General features: G+C 32.2%; 2 protein-coding genes across 3 annotated transcripts; one reads left to right on the top strand and one right to left on the bottom strand.

Annotated features, from left to right (window-relative positions):
• Window positions 1–543: 543 nt before the first annotated feature.
• On the top strand, window positions 544–6,684 carry LOC107222185 (U4/U6.U5 tri-snRNP-associated protein 1). The gene is made up of 11 exons (XM_015661443.2): window positions 544–792; window positions 1,128–1,579; window positions 1,861–1,989; window positions 2,162–2,581; window positions 2,808–2,970; window positions 3,049–3,323; window positions 3,407–3,494; window positions 3,616–3,814; window positions 4,013–4,199; window positions 4,453–4,607; window positions 4,848–6,684. The coding sequence occupies exons 1-11, from the start codon at window positions 630–632 to the stop codon at window positions 4,873–4,875; spliced, it is 2,259 nt and encodes a 752-aa protein (XP_015516929.1). The 5' UTR covers window positions 544–629; the 3' UTR covers window positions 4,876–6,684.
• On the bottom strand, window positions 5,948–17,605 carry LOC107222186 (protein phosphatase 1 regulatory subunit 14B). 2 transcript variants are annotated; one of them, XM_046733907.1, is made up of 5 exons: window positions 17,480–17,605; window positions 14,245–14,465; window positions 13,043–13,132; window positions 12,857–12,898; window positions 5,948–12,719 (listed from the first exon to the last, which is right to left on the bottom strand). In XM_046733907.1, exons 1-5 carry the CDS (start codon window positions 17,481–17,483, stop codon window positions 12,678–12,680), a joined length of 399 nt encoding a protein of 132 aa, XP_046589863.1. In that variant the 5' UTR covers window positions 17,484–17,605; the 3' UTR covers window positions 5,948–12,677. The 2 variants fall into 2 exon arrangements, with proteins under 2 accessions (XP_046589863.1, XP_015516930.1); XM_015661444.2 differs by lacking the exon at window positions 17,480–17,605 and adding an exon at window positions 16,228–16,535.
• Window positions 17,606–17,628: the final 23 nt, after the last annotated feature.

Raw genomic sequence — 17,628 nt, 5'->3', positions numbered from 1 at the left:
AAAAATATGTACAGAAATTACATAAGGTACATATAGGAACAAATATATATCTCCATCCTTTGATTAACTTCTTCGACTATATCTCCCATCCTTCGCATCAAGAAAAGGTTTCTAACTTTGTTAACAGTAAATCAGGTGCATGTTTATTGTGCGCCTATTTAGATGACATCAATTTTGTCGATCCGATGGAGTTAAATTGACATTGCCGAATTTGGCCTAAATGAATTTGCGTAGTTGAAAAGTATACGGCGTCCATACGGAGTTATATGAAAATATCAGTTTGTTCCCGTTCGTCATTCCATAGGTATAAGAATATTTCACTGCATTATCTGCGTACACGCGGTGAGCGATGGTAACATCAGTTCGTTTCGCCGCTACTTATCAACCGCTTGCCAGATTGAGTCGCGCGTGTAGGCGGGAAAACTTAAAACTAGCTACTCGCCTTCTACATGCTCTAAGGTCACCTTGGCCAGCCACTGATTTTACGAACACATCAGTGGAACACGTAATTTCTGTTGTATGTATCTCATGATCACGGAGTAGTTCGTGATCGTGATAAAGTCTATTCAACACAAGACGAAGTTCGACGTTCAGTTAAATTTATAGGTTAAAGTGTTAAGATTAAAGAAATGGGATCTAATAAGCGGCACAAGACTGAAAAAACTCGTGAAACTAAGAAAAAACGTCATCGCAGCCGTTCTAGATCGCACTCTATAGAACGTGAAAAAGTCGACAAACATAGGCATCACAAAAAACATAAAAGAAGAGAACGCAAGGATCACGACAGCGATGGTACTAACCTCTTTTAGTTTTTTCCTTCGTAAACGTAACTATTATCCTACACCTTTAAAGGTAACAAACCTTCACCAAAACACCTACACATGCATAGATTTAAAACTGATTGTTCAAAGCTACCCTAAAACCGTAATAGTTCTCATATATTTTTTACAATGTAATGTTCGTGCTATGTACTTCAGAGGACTACTAATCCAAGTCTATTAGTAAAAATTATTGCGCTATTGAGTTGAATTAGCGCTTACTTTTATATTGTATAGTTGCAAATTTAATGTACATTTATACTACTTAATAATATCGTGTATTAAGAAACTATCCTCTTGTGTTTATAGTTGAAATTGTCAGCGCTCCACCACCTCCAAAAATATCGAGAATACCACATGCACTGACGCCACCACCTCCTCCAGAAATATCTCGTCAAAGGAGTGCATCTCCAACCAAAGGAGGAGCAGCGCAGACATCATTGTCAGTTGAAGAAACAAATAAGTTACGAGCAAAGCTTGGTCTAAAACCTTTAGAGACCAGTACTACCTCTGTAGATGATCCTAACAAAATCAAAGATGATTTAGGAGAATTTTATCACAAGCCAGCACCAAATACTAGCGATAAAGTAAAAACGCAAAAGATCAAAGATAGACTGAACACGCAGAAGGAAAAACGACAGATTGAATCCAATCTTTCAAAACTCAAAACTTTGGGCGAAAGCGATTCAGATGATGACGCCAAGGCTTGGGTGCAAAAAAACCGTCTCCTTCAGTTGGAGAAAAAGAAGGCTGATGAAAGGGTAAATACAGAATACTTGACCTAAAGCTTAAAGGCATTATTTCAATTTATGCCAGCACCGTCAAGTTTAAAATTAAAATACTTATGAAATAATGCTGTAATAATTAATTTGCATTTGATGTTATTAGTATTTTATGTTATATTTTTAAATAATCTTAATGCTTGAAGTAGAGCCAACCACTCTTGTATTATATTAATAATGTGTATTTGAAAACTTTCATGTAAGAAAGTCAAGCACGATCATCTATCCATTTAAAGACTATTTCTAATTTCATTATTCAGGCAAAAATGTTGGATCAGTTGGACGAAGAGTTCGGTATAGGTACTCTTGTTGAGGAAGAGGTTCAAAGTGAACGTCGTTCAGCCTACTCGAACAAAGATTTACGAGGGCTCAAAGTCGAACATGACATGGTAAGTTTGATATATTCTGTCGAATTGAAAAATCTTTACTGTAATTAGGATTTATTATGGGTTTCAAATGTAGCAGTTGTAAATTTAATATAGTCATGTTCCATGAAATATTGCATTTATTTTGTTAATAACATGTAATGATTAAATCGAAATTTAATTATTTTTGTTACAGGATACTTTTGAGGAGGGCAAGACCCTTGTACTGACACTCAAAGATCAGGCAGTTTTAGATGAGCATGAAGATGTACTAGTAAACGTAAATATGCTGGACGAAGAGCGTTATTCGCGCAGTAATTTGAATAAAACTAAAAAACCTGGGTACGATGCGTATGATGAAGACAATTTTGATGAGTTTGGATTCCCAGTGAAAACGGTTCTAGACAAATATGATGAAGAGATAGATGGACAGAAGAAGGAAAGTTTTGCCATTGGTTATGATAATGCTAAAGAACGAAAACAACGACAAACTGAAATTGTAAAACACCGCCTAGCGAACAAAAAATTGGAAACACTAAGGATGCCAGAGCTACAGTTAGCTAGTGAATATTACACTGATGCAGAGTTGGCAAAGTTTAAGAAACCCAAGAAAAAAGTAAGATAGTATTCAACGTCTAAACCTTTTGTCGCAACTTATTCTAACAATTTAGTCAGTTCTATATAATTTTTCGTTTTAAAATCATGGTAAATAGGAAAAAATAGATCATGTGACTTGATACTGAAATAAAGCAATAGATTAATGGAACTTAATATAAAAATAAAATTATCTGAACATTTTATTTAGTGTTTAGAGTATGGTTTATATTAATTGCAACTTTTAGATCCGAAAAATCAGACAGAAAAAGATGTTGAAGGCAGACGATCTTGTTCCTGATACAACTGATTATCTCAGAGATTTAGGAAGTCGAAGGAATTCAAGACATAAAGAAAAAAAGGATCATGAGGATCCTGAAAATCTTGTTATGGATGTCGATGATACAGAAAGTAAATTTATTTTTCAACAATATAATCCCTACTTCCTTTAATTTAATTTACATCAATTACATTTTCCTTGGAATTTAGATACAAGTGAAGACTTGTCGGGTGTTAAAATTGAAGATGATGACAGAGAACTCGAATGGCAGTTGGCATTGAAAAAAGCACAACGTGTGAAACTAGCACGTCAAACTGGGGTAGAAAAAGTTGCTCAAACAATAAAACAAGAAATTGACAATTCAAATGACAATCAAGTTGGTAATATTGTACTCAATGCGACTGCTGAATTTTGTAGAACATTAGGAGACATTCCAACTTACGGGCTTGCTGGAAACAGGGAAGAAAATGTTCAAGAACTCATGGTAACGTGTTTCTAGTAATTATTTATCTACTCAAAATCTTTCAATGCATAACAAGTATTGCAACAGTTCATCATGTTGATCAGGACTTTGAGGCTGAGGGGATCAAAGATGAAACGGTAGATGATGGAGAAGATGCTGATGGCCGTGGAGCTTGGAATACAGTAAAAATAGGTAAAAATGCATTTACTTGACTAACGTTCTACTTCCTTTCCTGATAATTGTTTAATTATGAACTATCTTTATGCCTTATCAGTATTTCAATAAAATCTCAAAATTTACCCATACCTCAAAGATGAAGCTGCAGCTGAGCCAATAACACTGGAGGCTGCAATTTTGGATGCAGAACCATCGCTTGGACAGGGTGTAGGCGGTGCTCTAAGACTTGCAATGAGTAAAGGTTATTTACAAAAAGAGGATACTAACAGACCTTCTGCATCCCGTTTTGCTCATTTACAGGCACAAAATTATTCTATTGAAGATAAAACTTATGGGTAAGTACTATATTTGATATTATAATACATTCGAATTTTCTCAAAGATAAAAAAATAAAACAATAATCATTATTTTAAACCAATATACTATTATTTTCAGTTTTTTTTCTTTTCTTTGTACACTTTTACCCATTTAATTTGTTTTGAATGTAACTGTTTTCAGAAGATTCTGATCAATTAATTATTTTATAAATGCAGGGATGATGACAAGTTTGGCAGAAGAGATAGGTTTAATGGACCAACTTCCGAATTCAAAGAACGAGACGGATTTAAGCCCAATGTCAAGTTGGAATATATCGACGATGATGGACACGTTTTGAGTGCCAAGGAAGCATTCCGATATCTTTCTCATAAATTTCATGGTAAAGGTCCTGGGAAGAACAAGGTATATTGAAAAATATTTTAATCTATTTATGTAGAACAATGCATGCTAATGATATTAAGCTTTATAAATTTATAATAGGAAATGTCAATTCAGAATTTCATTTATAATAGTTACTATTTTGTAGCGCTGCAATAAATCTGCTATTTACCCGATTTTGAATGCAATGCGTAATATAATTATATATGTATATTCTGATCATTGATGAATCAATGATAATTTCATGCCATGAATTGTTAATACTTTTTATAACTAGGTGGAAAAGAGAATGAAGAAATCTGAGCAAGAAGTATTGATGAAGCGGATGTCTTCTACTGATACTCCACTAGGTACACTTAATCTATTGCAAGCTAAGCAAAAAGAAACACAATCTCCATACATTGTGCTGAGTGGCAGCAAGCAGTTGCAAACGTAAGTTTTACACAATATGCTATTCATGGGAAATAACTTGGTTAATACAATTTTATATTGCGTGAAAAGTTTCGGTACATTCCAATAGTTGATGTGTGATAGAAAATTCTTCCTCCAATAACTTGGTGTAGGTAATAATTTCAATGCATCATATTATGATATGTTGTGCACAAAGATACTCACTTAGAATCTGAAGGCATGGATAAACTGGTGGTAATGTGCTCATATAACGATTTTCAGGACGAGCATATCAAAGACGAAGCATTAAAATTATCAATTAAAAGATGGAAAATCAAGATGTACATTATTATACATAATGTAATATTAAATCTCTGATAAGGTTTGCGTAAGGGTGAGTGTTCTAAAGCTCAGTTCTCAGGTATCTTTAGAATATTACATAAATCAGCAGATCCTATTAAAAAAATTTTGATCATCTTTATAATACAAAACCCGTTTTTATCCTTGTATTATTTACAATTTCATATGTTTAAATGTGTGTATAATTCCATTGTTTAGACGCTTACAATTACCTTTAACACCGTAATGAGGTGTCACAATATCATGATACAATTATTAAAGTTCATAAATTAATTTCGGTAGATAATGAGTTCTCTACCGAAACTAGGAGAATTTATTGTTTGCATTACAGTGTCAAATCAATTATTCAATTGAAACCGTAATAATTTATTCTTAGGAAATAAGAAATTTGAAAAGTATGAACTGGAATCTTCTAAATAATGAAAACTGATTCACTATAGCAATACAAATATTCGAAGCATAAACTGATGATTAGGAAATTTTGAGAGAAAATGTACGAAGAAGTAAACTAAAACAAATAGTAAAAGTGTAAAAAAAAGAATAATAAAATTAGTGACCCAAAATTTAGGATGTTCATTTACTTTTTGGTCGCAAAATTTATACTTCAACTCTATGTCCAAAAATTCCGCCTCGTGGAAAAAGTGATATCTTCCGAAAATCGTATATTCTGTTTGCTACACATATATCAGAAATGCTTGAATTTTAAGTATATATTAATAAATGTCATTTAAAACAATTTAGGTGCAAGGAATTTTAGTTATTACTTTGCAGATTACAAGCAATCAATAGACCTGATCACCTTCATTTTATTTCACTTTGCATGCATGTATATGTAAAACTCGAATGAAACCTTTTTCAATAATAAATAAACGACTTACCTGAATACATAGTTGATTTTACACATGCCGACGTTGAAATTTATCGTTAACTTGGACTTTCATCCGACTTTGTATGTCATTACCAGACTCTCGAATTATGTTATTAAGAAAATTATACATTGAATCACAGTGAAGAATACAACGTTTTGATTAATGTTCACATTTATTAAAACTATAACAAATACTTATAAAGGTTTCTTACTAGCTACACTGCATTGTATGATTGATTGTAGCCTTCTACATAAAATCGTTACCCTAGTTGTTATCACTATTTACACGAGATATGTTTGCAAAAACTTCGGAGTATAAAAAAGTCGGACTTTTCGGGATGGGAAATATCTGAATGTTATTTTTGCATATGTAAAACCGTCACATATATCTAATGTAGATAGTGATTAGCAATGGATCTACAAAATTTATGCTAATGAATAACAATTATGAAGCATACGTTCATTAATGTTAGCATTAAAGCTTTATTTGTGCATCTCGATCGATTATACGCATTTGTGATTCAAAAGCTATTCAAAACGGATGTCTGCAGTTACAGACACGTTCATTTTGCCTAAAAATGTAAAAGATTATACAAACTGGTCTAGGGATTTGGTAGAAGCGGTTTTTATAATTTGGTTTGAAAAAAAAAAGCTAAAAGTAAAATTGGGTTTCTTATGTTTCAAAGTCCATTTGTGTGTATACACTGGCATTGTTCATTAGTTGGTTGATTATTAGCTATAAAAAAATCATTGGCACTCAAAATTTACAGAGCACAGTTCAGATGTTGAGTTGTAATAAGATTGTGCAGTATAGAATTCCACTTCACAGTCTGTGTTATTGTCGTGTCGGTCATAAATCTTCCTTATCCTCTCATAGTGGCACATATTGTAGGATATTGGCAAAAACTGCACATCTCAAATGATCACAAACAACTTTTTCAATAGTTAGCAAAATTCTATGTTCTTCACAGATTTTATAACAGCATACAGAAAATTATCACGTATTTGAATCCCATTGATTGACTCCAATTTTATGGTGAACTTCATCTCTTACAACCGCGTATAAATCACTAAACCAGTTTGCCGCGAACTGAAAATTTTCACAAACTATTTCAGATTTTTACCAAAGTTTGTCAAGTCACTAAGATCAATGAATGATTCAAAAATGTTTGTTTCGGATAATAAATATACGACACTGACTTACAATTTTGTTGTAACGTTTTCCCTTTCTTTTATTTCATCTAATAGTCTTTGGTTGCTGTAAAACAGTATATAATCTTCTGCAGTAAGAAGGCGGCAAGAACAAATATATCACAGTGTACTAAACACTAGCAAAAATTTATAAACATACCAAACCCATTTTGCAATAATCTTCGACTATTGCAGAGTATTGCAATGATTACTACACCTAGGAATTTTTCCATATACCAGCCTCAAACTAGTATTTCTTATCTTAGATTGACTGACTTTCGCTGACTGAGCCAAGATTTTTATTTATTTTTTTGGTTCAGATTTTTTAAATTCATTTTTCGTAATTCATCTGATAGCATGTTTAAAAAATGTGATAAGGAACTATAATTTTAATAATATCCTTTATATAGATGAATATAACAACATAAATGGACGTATAATATTATAATCAAGGTTAAATCAAATCAATAAATTCATCACTGGTCATGATTGTAATTCATGTATCGTTTAGTTGCACGATAAGGATATTTCTCTCAGATGTGACGCAAGCCTATTCAGGTCATCAGAATTGAAATTAGTTGAGCACATTTCACAAAGTTGTAACAAGGAAGACATGAATAATATAACAATGTATAACTGACAATTATCAGTGCAATAGCCCAGATATGTGGTAATAAGTACCAAAACTATTAGTATATTACTGTCTCGGACAGATTTGTGAAATCAGTTAACAAACCCCGTGAGAAACTTTTGATCAATATAATTAGCTTTGAATAACGTAACATACCATGTTCAGAAATGGTCAACTCATTGATAAAAAATCATATTTTCTACGAGATGAAGAAAAGTATAGACTGTTTACTCAGCGCTGATGTAAAAAAGTCAAAGATTTATAGAAAGAATTGTTAATAATACTATTTCACAAATATGTAATAAAATTATTTTATTGCAGTAAAGTATTTTTCATGAATATGACTGTAAAATTTCATGTTAAGTCGAAGTCAAGGAATGAAAATTATTCTTAAGTTCTTTAAAGGAACTTAGTATGCAGCAGGCAGACTAAGTAAAAATCGTATTTTTTCTTATATTTTATACTTCGCAATGATGAGCAAATCTTGTGCGCAATTCGCTTGATGTTAGAAAAGAAATTAAATATTAAACAAATATTAGTACATGATTTAGATGATCTACATGACATAGGTAAATTTCAGAAAAATCCTAGAAAATGACAATATTAATACTACACATACACTAATTACATGAATTTTTCAGAGACATGCTTCCATAATTTTTGAAATTTCATTTACGTGATAACCAGAGATCCAGATGTATTACAAAACAGTGCGTGCACAGTGACAGTTATTTTCGTTTGCTCTCAAATTTCACTATTCCGCAGTTCATTACTGCATGCGATTAAAATTGTTGTACTTTCGTTTTTCTACAATTTACAAATTATTCAACATTTGTGTTGCGTTAATTCTAATTAATTGAATTTCTAAGAAAATACAGCCATTTTGAAATATACTTATTGTTAAAACAGATTAAAATAGTATAAAAAGAGATTGACGTCTAGAAATCTAGAAATCAGAATATGTTACAGATATTCACTATGATATGATATTAATTACGGGATTGCACTTGACATACACATGTATAATCTGCGGCAATGTTCACACTCGATACGTAAATATGGATGTTTATATTAAAGAATACATTCGAAATCCGGAAATCAACTGACTATCGAAATTAGAAAAATAATTTACGATCAATTAGTGTCTTAGTCAACAGTCCAACAATAGTGTTCCTCATTGTTGTTAGATTCTAAGATCAACCACAGTTTTGCAAAATAATTAACGGTCAAAAACTACGATGTAACATATAGCTTTACAAAGTAACAATACATTTGATTTATACGTGGAATGTTAGATTCTGACCATCCTGAGCAATGCATTTCCCATTTTTAAAGTGGTCAAAATCTTACACAGCAAGCGTTGTCAGAGCAGTCATGAACTTATACACATTCAAGTAATAATTCTATGTTGATTTTTTAATTATGCCTAAAATCATCTTTGTTCGAACAATGTTAGTTCTCAAAATATAAAATTTTTTAACAAGTTTTATCTTCTACATGCAGTATGCATACATTTATATGTATGTAATTATATGTGGTAGGGCAGTCCAGAATTTGGGGTTCATGAAATTTTAATCGTGACGCCGTCAGATCGATTTCATGAATACAAAATTAAATGAAATTTATTGACCTAAATGGGAAAATGTAAGATTGTTGGTACACATTTTTCTACTGATGTAGAGACTAGAGACTTCAGATATGCTTTTTTTCAAATATCTGGAATAAGTTTGAACGGCAGTATGAGAAGAATTTTGGAGATTAAAAATTACGGACCATCGTAATATATACTACCGTGTATGCATACACGATGAGTATCGTGAAACGAAGCTATTGCGTTTATAGTAGGATCCAACTTACAGCTGTTAATAAAAGGTACAGACATCAAGATCAAATAGCTTAAGAGATCTGATTTGGAAAATTTTCTCAATATATTTTATGATGGTAAATTCAATCACTATGCAATTATCAACTGATTCTGCAGGTCAAAGGCAGAAATTTCGAAAAACAATTCAACATTTAAATTAACGATTTTCAGTTGGTATTAAAAGCGAGCCACAGAAAATTTTTTATTTTTATTTTTTTGCTCCGACTTGTTACACATACAAGTAGATTTTTCCGCCTAAATTCTTGAAAACTGTCAGTGATTTTTTTGAACCATAGCGCAGAAATTATCAGTAATTTAACAACATATGTCATGCAATAACATTAAAAAATTTTAAACTCTAGTGAAACTGAGAAAAAAAATATTTTCAAGATGATTGCCAAGCTAATTTGAAAGCTAACTCAAAATCAACAATATCGCTTTTGCGACCCTCAATTTCATTTTAGCTAAACAGTCATAGCAGTAAAAGTAATTGCAATACGATTTCATGATCAATGGGATTGTAAAAGTTGAGGTTTTTCTTATAAAATTTACCTGTATTTAGATGTGGTAGTATTACACAAAAAAAAAATCACAATCTATGGTTAACTGTCCACTTTCCAACGCACCTTTTAATTTAGCTAACATGTGTGAATAATCTTTTTCACGTGTGAAGATGAAATGAATTTGACTTTAGTACTTTTAGTACAAAAAAAATCCCTTTTGAGAATCATGTATGGAACGTCAATTTGATACTTTTCTTAAATTTGTTTTTTCGAACAAACCATTTTGCTTATAATAATTTGTATACCTTGACAGCACAATATATTAAAAACATTGAGAGAGATAATGTTGTTTTATATTGTTGCTTCTATTGATTTGAAAATAAAGGAGATTGATATTTTCGTGTAACACAACTTATTCATTTACTGCAGTGACAATTCTGTTGATTTATTCACTTCAGATTCAAAAATGCATTCTGCGTCGCACAGAAATTATTTTAAATTCATTTCTACTATTGTCTTTGGTAGTAATAGAATAAATATAAATCGAACTTGTTAAAGTGGGGTAAAATGAATAAAAATATATTTAGATATTATGAACTATCTAAAAGCGAAAGATAATTTTATTTCGTAATAAAAATAATAAAGTAAACCATTATTAAATTGATTATATTGGTTCATTCATTCTGAATAATTAAGGTCAGATTATTGATATACATTCGTAATTTTCCCAGATATACGAAATAAAGGGATAGCAGTAATATTCTATAGATGACCAACTCAAAAATACAGTGAGTCTTCAGTAATCTAATTGAATACAAAACTTACCACAGACATTGGAAAATTGAAACACGGGTGGGTTTTGAATTATTCTTACGCATCATTCTAATGAAAGAGATGTGCTGTGAATTTACATTATAGGATAATACTACTCGCTAACGTGAGAAGAGTTAATACTTCGGGAGAATAAGGTGATTCGAATTCAAGAAATGAAAGACTTCTACTGTACTATTAAGTATTTAGAACCGAACGGAAGACTGTTATATCCACGAAATCTCTGATATCACAAATTCCACGAAAATATAATTAGTTAACGCTTAATGTTAAGCAACTTCACAATCATAATTCAAGTTATATTTTATCTGTGCAGTACATGCAAAAATTTCAATTACATTTGATAAATTTTTCTGTTATCTTGTTTCAAAAATTACAAACATAGATAAGTAAGAATGGGGCGTCATTTGGCAAATAATGTAATTAATAGCAAAGATCAAGCAAAAGCAATAGCAATATGTGTATCAACAGCCCAGGAAAAGCAAATCCCACATCATGAATTTAAGGAATACGGGGAGAAAAAAGCCGTGATACCCATATACTTGAGAGTACATACACCATGACGAAAGTATAACTCAAGTTTTTTAAATTAATTTGTTTTGAATTATTGACTGAGCATTCTTAGCGTAGCTACTCCCTTGCCAAGTAAAATCTTTTATTTTTTTTGCAGTTTTACATTGTATGGCTCAATTTTCAATCAACTATGCATAGTAAATGACGATAATTGCCTAAATAATTCATCACCACTTTATATTCCTGTTTCAACCCAGCTAAGAAAGCAATCATGGAGAATGAATTTTAAAATATTAATGAATTAGATAAGACATTTACAGATCTAGGGTTTCCATTTGCCAATCTTGGAAATGCTAGTAATCTTATTTATTCCAAAAAACATACTTAAAATAGTGCATTAGCAATCTAAACTATTTTCTAGGGAATATGACCCTTACCTTGTAGCTGTTACAGTAGAAACATGAAAGAGATTCACAACATTAATTACAATATCTTTTGGCAAAACTATGAACAGGTGAGAACAAGCCAACCTTTATTTTGGCACTCGATTCTGGTTATATGTTTACCTTTATTAATCGAATTTCATGTAATATTAAGATATTGTAATAAGTTTTCTGCCAAGGATTTTACCTACATCTACTAAATTGAATATGCATAAGTATCTGATTTTATAGGAAAAGTGTAGCATGAAGGTAGGATTGAAATGGATTCTTGGCTCGTTTCTTTTCTATTATTTACCACAATTCTATAATCATTAACTACTTAACTGGCAAGTATATGTGAATAATAACGGTAAAGTGAGCATTTATCACTACTGAAGCAACGTGATTTGAATATACAATCTTCTTCCAGTTAAAATCAAAACAAAATTACAAATAGACGATTGTCATTCGTTTTTGAGAAACATAAAGAAATTACCCTGTTTAAAACTGAAATTAGACCGGAAAGAAGATTGATGAGGTGTTCCAATTTTCTACAGCATTAAATCTAGAGAATTTCTGTACTAGCAATTGAATTGGCACGTAGATCGTACATTGAGGACTGAACGAAATTTTGTTACTAAACTATCAACTGATAAAGCTTGGAGCCATGTTTTGATGTTTTCAATATGAAACAACATATGCTTACAAAAAACTATGTCTAGTCATGTGGTAATAATACATGTATTTCCAATAGACACAGTTTCCTTCCTCATCTGAGCTATAGCCGTATGTTTTGTTATTATGGTGGCTTCTTTCGTACAGTGAAAATTTACTCAGGTTTTCACATATCATTTACGCCACGTTTGGGAAGTGAACAAACTTATGTCTCAAAATTGAGTAGCACATCTGCCAAATAAGACAGTCGCTGTTCAGAGTGTTTTTGCTTTCTCGAGCAAATCGTTGATGAATTTCTAAAATTAAAATAATTTTTTTTAATAATTTCCTCACCATGTGCTCAGTATATTCGTTGAATACACTGACAATCAAAGCAAATACAATTTAAAAACTTTTAAATAAATGAAAATATGTTGTTGCAGAGTCTACTCACTTTTACATCGTGTGGTGACTTTTTTGCATCCACCAGCAAATCCTGAAAATGGTTGAGGTCTTAGGGAAACTTTATAATCAGCAACACGGTTTGAAATAACAAGGGTAAATATTCATGTGAGCTCAATACTTCAACTCTTGACATTACGGACTGCATCTCAATGATAAAATAATCAATATTAAGTACCTGTAAGTAACTTCTTCTATGGTCATCAGTGTCCATGTCGAGTAGCTCGTCTATATCTACCTCAACCTCTCGAGATTTCCCATTTTCATTCTAAGATGTAACACATTGTTCATTGATATTATCAATAAAGTATTCATTGTCATATCCATGCTCCCTCAATAAAACAAAAATACTGAATATAATAAAAAGTTCTTTACAAGCTCAAAGATAAATCCAAGACTTGATTTTTTGAAATAGCAACATATCATAATACTCGATGAAGTTAACTATCTCAGAATTTTATGTATGAACTAAAAGCTTATACCAAGTATTATTTCTAATCGATAGGATTGCTGCATAAATTTTAAATTATTCAATTCAATGAGTATGTTGCAAATATTTATAGCATGTATTTATGGCAATAATAACTTGGCAAACCAGTGATGAATCTTTGTCGAGGAAATTCAACAAAGTGGAATTCAGATATCGAAAGTATTACGATCAATCATTCTGTTATGACTTGCATGTGATAAAGCTTTTATTGCGTTGGTCAATGTCCTGATCATACGCACACAACGATTTACCGATAGTTTTCAGTGACGATACGAGCCAATTATAAAATACATCAGAACTCCCGAGGGGTTACTACAGTGCACAGCATATAAGTTCAGTTGAAACTAATTGGGAGTGAACTGATTCATTGAGCATGCAGATTTCCACCAGTTGTATGAAGTAACTTGTAAATTAACGTTTCCATCTTTATTTTTTACAATATTAACGGATATACAAGAATTCCTGTTGCTTATTTCATTCAAAATCATTTTCCAAGGAAAGAAACTCTTCAACAGATTTCTAGAAATTTTAAATTAAGGAAGATTTCAAAATTAAGCAAGATCAAAACCCTTATTCTGAAAATATTTCTGTTCAACAAACAGAACCACTAATTAGATCTAATCATGCTAAATCAGACATAGATAAATTTTTGTTTCACTTGGGAGAGGTAAGGTACGTGGATGTAACTCTATAGACGAATACTTTACTTCCAAATTCCGGAATTCTCTTGCACTTGTTTCAATAAAATTCGTAAAACTGTTTTTAATACTAGTCTGCCTATGCTAAATGCAATGAAAAGAAAATTCATAGTCATTTCTTATGTGTCTAGGCTCAATTCCACAAAACTTAGGTTGAATAAAGCCTATCTATGGCTAGCCATAAATTCTTACCACAGTTTCATAAAGTTTCTGCAACTCATCAAAAAGCCACATTTCAACTGCGAGTCTCTTCCGGATAAGCGACATTTGATGCGAGCCATACTTGGCTGTTAAAAATTTTTCCCTACGTTCTTTGACTTCTCCTTTTTCAGTGAAAGCAACGTGCAGATTAGCACGTGCAGGACTTCGTTCTGCTGTCAGAACACCACCACCACCAGCTTCCATAGCTGTAGCTGAATAAGAGATTATGATATGAATTTATTTTCATATTTCTAGACATAAGTAAGTTCATTGCATAAGTCAATGTGTGATGTCTTAATGTCTAGCATCATATTAAAGTTGTGAGGTAACAAGATTGCTTAGAAAATGATTTTTACGAATTACTCAATAAATTAACATTAAAGACTGTTACATAAAATACATAAGCAATCAACATTCAATGTCATACTGCAAGATTAAATTCGTACACATCACTGATGAGTAATCTTTGAAGATTGACTTACAAAATCAGAAAACTTTTTTTTTATAACAATATTTATAAAATACCAATGTTAAATCTTGTTCTCACTGATACTTGAACTTTGTGTTGTACAATAGTACTTATTTAATGTAATTAAAGCAGGTAAATGACCTATCATTCTCTAGTTGATTGTCGATTATCCATTAAGAAAAAAAGCAATTTTACTTCATTCATATTGCCAATGTAAATAATGTGATAAATTTTAGAAGACGAGAGAACTTAAGGTACAAAGTATAAGAAACAATTGAGCTTAGGTGGTGTAGCTTTAATTTTAATAATTTTTTTCTCATTCTGCGTACGTGAAATACACTAGTATGAATTGTATAAGTTGAATGCGAACTTCTTATTTGGACAATGCAAGAATCAACCTTTTGTATTACTGAGAACTTTTATTCATGTAAAGATAATGAGATTTGTCATTCGAAAAGACATGTGGATCATGAACATAATCAGGTGATCAATGAGACCATTACATGAGAGTTTCATCAAGGTAACCTTGAACAGATCGATTAATAAATGCTGAGTCACAGGTAGAGATTTCAGCAACTAGATCATATTGATTTATTGAATATCCCTAAATTTGTCCCGCAAACATATACTAATTTAGTCCATATAATGACGGACCTTTCTAAGTTGGAGTAAGTCTTTTTGCACAGTTTTATTAATGTATGGCTTTAGGGTAACAATAATAGCAAGAAATAATTAATCTATAAAATGGAAATTTTGGTGTACTGTAGTATTTTTTTTTCACTTTGTACTTAATGTATTCTCATATTGAAGAGCGAATACCAAATACACAACTATTTGTGTAATGAAATTGTTATTTGAGTTATCAATGAAGAATTTGAAATGTGGCGCATGTTATTTTTTACATGTCTACTTTGTTTGTAATAAGATACCATAAACGCTGTTTCTTACAGGAATAATAAATTGTCAGTCTAATATGCGATTCAAGATGATTTTGGCTGTAAATTAATTATATTTGTTTTGAGCTAATTTTTCTACAGAAAATTCACCACAGTCACTGGTGCCTTATATCATGTAACTTTCCTTACATACCTACAATTTATACAATGTCTTGGTACGCACACTTGCATAAAGGTTCTATTCACACGACACTTATATCAAACAATCATAAACATTGTATACCATTCACGTACGTAAATAACGATGCGCCTTGGTTATTTGGTTCGCAATGAAATGTCCACCTTTTTTCAAACTTGAACGTGTCGAAAATAACTAGTGAAAAAAATCGGATTAAACCGAATAACGTGAGTCATTGTATGATAGAATGAAATTGATATAGTTTGTTTGAAATTGAAATGTAGTCACGGTACTTAATTCCTGTTTCGCAACGCTGATTCAAGACAAAGATCGAAAGTGCTGAGTCTATGTAATACATTTAATAAACGTATATAAGCAGTGATTGATTTCGATATTAAATCGGTTAACCAAAGTGTCGAGGAGATACTTACAAGATAGTCGGCGCACGACGCGTAGTTTATATCCAATTTAGAAACCGGTAAAGTAAATGCACAGCATGCACCACTCCCAAAATAACCTGCCACTGATTCTTATACAACTAAATCTACACGCAAAGTGAGAGTACGTGAACAACCCGCGAACATCAAACTGTAGACCCAAACGAACAACAAAGATGTCAAACAATGAACTGATTACGGACGAGCGGACAACCGCTGCTTCAATTTGCAATAGATGAGAACATTGTCCACGATGGTGAACCAACCAGTTATACAATTTTCGCCCAAATGTCAGTATGAGTGGAACTGTGTCCCTGTGGAGACGCCACCTATCACCTCTCTACTTCATGAAAAATAAAATGGAAAATACAACTTGCATGTTGTGCACCAAATTTTTTTTAATTCCAATGCAAGGCGACGGGATGAGGAACATAGAGAAGAAAAACGAATTACAAACATGCCTATTATCAAGTTTTTGAGTGAAGAATTTAACGACGGCCCTAGGCCAACTTTCGCGACGATTACTCTTTAGGTAAATAGGCCTGGAGCCACGAGAAGCCGCTAACAATGAAGTAGCTTCTTTATCGGCGAAAACCTAACCACTTTGTTTGACACGCATTTCCACAAACACACAAAACCCCATTAGGGTAATCGTTTTAAGTCCAGTTTTCAGTCAGCGGTCAAGTATACGGGTATGTCACGTCATAGAGGATAATTCTAAATTCTTTATTCAATAAAGCTTAATTTTTTTATCTGGGGGCATGAGTATAATTTTCATACTGTTTGGAATTGTCTATGGCAAATTAAATTGCTGCATAGATTTCAATCTCGTTCAAATTCGAATTTCAATCATCCGTAAGAATATCATTGATATCGTTGACAAATCATCTACTTATTCTACGGATTGTGCTAAGCACTTCATTCGTTCTTCATTGATTACTCCCGCTCTGTTACAGCTGTAATTGGTTGGATATCACTTCTTCAGATGCGCGTGGAGACCAGCCATTAGACCCCGATTCGAGAAAATCAGTTTTGAACTAATCGCACACCGAGCGCGGTAATAATGGTAAAACAAGGCGCACTAACTGATCAAATTTGATTTCCACACACGATACTCGACGTATTTCTGTTAATATTCTCACACGTTTAACGCAAAAAATACATACTGTAAATGTACACGTATATGATCTGGTATGTAAACTACAAAAGTAAATTTGGATAGAGATACACTGCCCTTGCAACATACCCATGTCCTCCAGCTGGCTGCGGTCGGAATTGTCATCAGAAAACGTCAGAAGTTGCGTGTAGACCAAAGGCGAATACACATTGTTGAAGTACGTTTGAAAATCGCGGGGAGGACAAGTGTTAGTGCTTTGTGTTTTAGTGTTCAAGTTA

Source organism: Neodiprion lecontei, chromosome 3 (assembly GCF_021901455.1).
Source record: "Neodiprion lecontei isolate iyNeoLeco1 chromosome 3, iyNeoLeco1.1, whole genome shotgun sequence".
Classification (NCBI taxonomy): domain Eukaryota; kingdom Metazoa; phylum Arthropoda; class Insecta; order Hymenoptera; family Diprionidae; genus Neodiprion; species Neodiprion lecontei.
This window is presented reverse-complemented; position numbering and strand designations above follow the sequence as displayed.